Below are 5,038 nucleotides of genomic sequence, written 5' to 3'. Positions count from 1 at the left end.
AATTAAAACTACTTTATTAGACTTATTTCAATGCGTAATGATAAAAAAAGGTAAGTATAGCGCCAGGGAACTTCATGCACTAATGGGATAAAGTATAATAATTTCAGCATACGTATAAATATCGTTTTTAATTATGGCAAATATTTTATTACGTCAGTGTAAAACAAAGCCTATGGGCTATACAAATTACGCAAATGAGCGGATTACAACGAGCAAAAGTCAACATTATAAAAAACAACTCACAAAACTAGTATCGAAGTATTGTAGAACTGCGCTTTTAGTGTTTCCCTCTGGCGTCGGGATTTTTTAAGAGGACTTTGAAATTTTAAAGATATGATTGGTTTTAAAACTTATCAAAAATTTTAGTGCAGGCCTTTTCTGAAATAATGTTGGAAAAGGTGCCAACAGTATTTCAGAAAAGTCCGAAATGAATTCAGAAAAACCCAATTGTATTACAGAGAAACTCTTATGTATTTCGGAAAAGAGTTAATGTATTTCAGTTAGGCCAAATGAAATTCGGTATAACGCAATTTTATTTCAGAAAACCACAAGCGTTTATGAATTTAAGAAAAACTCAAATGTAACTTAACCTCACTTTTTTGGTAGTTCTATTACGGTCCCGCATTTAAAGTAGTAGAAAAGGTACTAATTATTTATTACGTTAAATCCATTTGCGCATAATATTTCAAAACAAATGTAGGAAACTATATAGTTACGGGTTTTTAGTATTAAAATATCTTTGTGTCGAGCTCCAAACGGCTTGGCCATATATTAGAATAGATAAATAAAAATTTCGTAAAATTAGCAAATTTTCTACAAGGTTTGTAATAATTTTTTAAATAGATTAAAACACATAAATATCACAAATAGCATTGAATTATTTTTTTTTTTTATCACGTAGTCACTCTATTTAGTACATCAGTTGCTCATTTGGCTTAATATTATGACAATGTATCAAAGGTTAATTTATATTAAGAAAGGCCTTTCCATACGAATTTTGTTTAAGTATTTTTCTATTGATAACCACGATATCTTTTATTTCTTCACATTTTGTTGACAAACATTTAACAAATAAAGCAATTTTAAATATTAATGTTGTTCTAAAAACACTAATTTCTAAAAAAAACTTGCGATGAAACTAGTTACTAAGATGTAGTATTTTTGATACTATTTTCCTACGGAATAGTAGTATATAATGGAGAATCAGCGGCACTGCAAATAAGCGTCCCGAATTTGAGAAAATTACAACAAACACGTTGCTACTGACAACACCTTGTTATTATTACACCATGTTCAAAACCTTTTTTGATATTTTAGGCGGCAACCCCATTCCGAATTACGCTGGAAAAATTCCGAATTACGCTGGAATTAATAGTACAAATATTGAGCGTATATGTACTGCGTATACTTACGAAAAATTCTGATTGAAATTAACAAAATACAAATTTGTATTACATAGAAGCGTGGAAACCTTGACCGATAATATTTGNTTTGTTTAAGTATTTTTCTATTGATAACCACGATATCTTTTATTTCTTCACATTTTGTTGACAAACATTTAACAAATAAAGCAATTTTAAATATTAATGTTGTTCTAAAAACACTAATTTCTAAAAAAAACTTGCGATGAAACTAGTTACTAAGATGTAGTATTTTTGATACTATTTTCCTACGGAATAGTAGTATATAATGGAGAATCAGCGGCACTGCAAATAAGCGTCCCGAATTTGAGAAAATTACAACAAACACGTTGCTACTGACAACACCTTGTTATTATTACACCATGTTCAAAACCTTTTTTGATATTTTAGGCGGCAACCCCATTCCGAATTACGCTGGAAAAATTCCGAATTACGCTGGAATTAATAGTACAAATATTGAGCGTATATGTACTGCGTATACTTACGAAAAATTCTGATTGAAATTAACAAAATACAAATTTGTATTACATAGAAGCGTGGAAACCTTGACCGATAATATTTGCAGACTAAAGTTCTCAACAATACCTTTCATTTGATATCCATATTGCGATATTTTAGATAAAGTGTGAAAATAAGTGGCAACCTTACACTATTATCTTAAGGAATAACGTTTTGTATATAGGGAGAGCATTGTTTAAGAAACTTCTCTTGGTACCCATGTATAGTTATATTTTACCTTTTTTTTCTAAAAAAAAATTAAATAAACTTGCGATTCAAAATAGGTGGCAACCCTATTAAAAATAAATTTTAATTAGGGATCTTTGAAATACCTTCCATATGATGTTTTAATTAATTTGTAACTAATTTCGAATAGGTGGCAACCTTATACGAGTCTTCTCGGAGATAATGCCTATTCAGATAACCTTAGAATCCAAAACATTATCTGTGTACAAAATTTCATCAAAATCGTTAGAGCCGTTTCCGAGAACCCTATGGATATATATATATATATATATATACAAGAATTGCTCGTTTAATATAATAAGATAAACAATTATCTTTTAGTGCATTTCCAAAGCAAGAAGCGTCACAACAATTATCTTCAAAGTGTTCCTAATATGACACCCCGAATTAAGAAATTAATGACGCCAAATCAGTGCATATTTTATGACAGCTAAAAATATTTGGCTGTTATGTTAGTTATTTTAATTTATAAGCATCACATCGGCTCGTTAGAATGTCGAACGGAAACTCTTTATAAATCTTATTGATAAAAATAATATAAAAAAACTTTTTAATATACAACGCTTTTATAAATGGACTAAAAAGTAGAAAATAATATTTCTCAGTCCCATAGAATTTGTTTTGATAACTTTTGATTTTGAAATTTTAGCAAAAGTCATTATAAACAATCTATGAAATTGAAAATGAAAAGCGTGGGGCGCATGTAATACACTTGAATTGATATGAAAAGTAATATATGTATGTATGTATGTGGGTATATGAATAACGACCGCTTAAAATCGATTTCAAAGTTCTACTTTCGCTGTAGAAATTTTAGGTCTACGTTATGTAGTTTGACTATTGTCAATTAAATCGAATGCTTTGTATTGCATGCGCTCCACGTTTTTCATTTTCAATTTCATAGATTGTTTATAATGACTTTTGCTAAAATTTCAAAATCAAAAGTTATCAAAACAAATTCTATGGGACTGAGAAGTATTATTTTCTACTTTTTAGTCCATTTATAAAAGCGTTGTATATTAAAAAGTTTTTTTTATATTATTTATTTTCTACTTTTTAGTCCTGTCTGAATAAAATTTTGCAATAGATATTAAAATAATTCAACGATATTAATAGAAAGGTGCACACACATGCATTTACATATGTATGTACATACAAACGAGCACCAATTAATTTTATTTAAAGAAATGGCGTGTCGTCTATTTCCGCTGTAGCAAACGTAGTACATAGGGAGACATCTAGATGTCATCTACCTCGCCCTATTCACTACAGCTGTCGCCCTATGCACTATGCTTTTTTATAGGAACTTTTCAAAGCTTTGCTTTGGTGTCGGACACACAACATTGAAAGTTTCTGGATCCACAACATTGAAAGTTTCTGGACGCACAACATTGCAAGTTGATAAAAGCGTTGTAAAAAGACATGCCATGCGCCGCAAACTGATATCGTCTAGGCACCTATTGTATGCCAATATGCAATGAAACCCTATAAAAGCTCATGCACCTCCTACAATAGCCAACATTAAGTCTTTAAACATGTTTAAGTTCGTGATTCTATTGTCGGCGTTTGCCTGCGTGCTGGGTGCATCCATTCCAGATGGTCTACTCCCGCAGTTGGATGGACGTATTGTCGGCGGTTCTGCTACTTCGATTAGCTCTTTCCCATGGCAAATCTCATTGCAACGTTCGGGCTCCCATTCGTGCGGTGGTTCGCTTTACAGTAATACTATTGTTGTCACCGCTGCTCACTGTCTGCAAAGTGTAACCGCCTCATCGCTGAAGGTGCGCGCTGGTTCATCCTACAGGACCTCCGGCGGTGTACTCGTGCAGGTGGCCGCTTTCAAGAATCATGAAGGCTACAACGCTAACACCATGGTCAACGATATCGCTGTCGTCCGTTTGTCATCTTCACTTTCGTTGAGCTCAACCATCAAGACAATTGGTTTGGCCACCACTGCACCTTCCGATGGCGCTGCTGCTGTTGTATCCGGCTGGGGTACTCTGACATATGGTTCCTCTTCGTTACCTTCTCAATTACAGTCCGTTGATTTGAGTATCGTCAGTTTGAGTAAGTGTCAATCGAGCACGTATGGTTATGGTAGCCAGGTTAGGAGCACCATGCTTTGCGCTTACACCTCCGGCAAAGATGCATGCCAGGGGGATTCTGGTGGTCCATTGGTTTCTGGCGGAGTCTTGGTTGGCGGTGTATCCTGGGGTTATGGCTGCGCCTATCCCAACTACCCTGGTGTATACTTAAGTGTAGCTGACCTACGATCATGGGTGGTCAGCGCTGCTACCTCGGTTTAAATGACAAAATGCATTTGCAAATGAATAAAACTTTAAATTTTTCTCATGAGTTCGCTTATTTCATTCGAAAAGGGTTTACATAAATAAACAGGGACTAAATTATGAGTATCATTAAAGTGAAATTACATACCACATACCACATAATTTGAGACGCCGTCAAAATTTTGCTTTTTAAAAACCCGTTTCTCCAAAATTTTTAATAAAAAACAGCCCAAAAAATCTTCACGATCGGAGCATATGTACATACCATGAGACCTCTAACAAGTCCTTATGCATTTGTGTAAGTGATTCGACAAAGTTCAGCGCCAGAACGTATTGTCCTTACAGCCAATATATGAACCTAAACTCGAACAAACTCAATACCTCCAAGGACAATTTATAGTTAATATGGCAGCGAGAAACACGGTAACACTATGCTGGGTACCAGGATACTGCGGTATTGAAAATAACGAGGTCTTCGAGAGTTATAGTAATAGAATGGGTAAACTTAAAATGGATTAAGTGCTGGGGGAATGGCAGGAGGCTTTAAAAAGGCCAGACTTATTGGATATCCCTTTGCTAGGAAAT

General features: G+C 33.9%; 1 protein-coding gene across 1 annotated transcript; it reads left to right on the top strand.

Moving 5' to 3' along the window:
- The first annotated feature begins 3,691 nt into the window (after window positions 1-3,691).
- On the top strand, window positions 3,692-4,471 carry LOC108366835 (trypsin delta/gamma-like). The gene has a single exon (XM_017621311.1). It carries the CDS (start codon window positions 3,701-3,703, stop codon window positions 4,469-4,471), a length of 771 nt encoding a protein of 256 aa, XP_017476800.1. The 5' UTR covers window positions 3,692-3,700.
- Window positions 4,472-5,038: the final 567 nt, after the last annotated feature.

The sequence above is a fragment of the Rhagoletis zephyria genome, unplaced genomic scaffold (genome assembly GCF_001687245.7).
Source record: "Rhagoletis zephyria isolate East Lansing unplaced genomic scaffold, Rhagoletis_zephyria_1.1 Rzeph_scaffold_02413, whole genome shotgun sequence".
Classification (NCBI taxonomy): domain Eukaryota; kingdom Metazoa; phylum Arthropoda; class Insecta; order Diptera; family Tephritidae; genus Rhagoletis; species Rhagoletis zephyria.
This window is presented reverse-complemented; position numbering and strand designations above follow the sequence as displayed.

Coding starts and splice junctions, on each gene's coding strand:
- LOC108366835 (XM_017621311.1), top strand. CDS start 3,701: ATGTTTAAGTTCGTGATTCTATTGTCGGCGTTTGCCTGCGTGCTGGGT.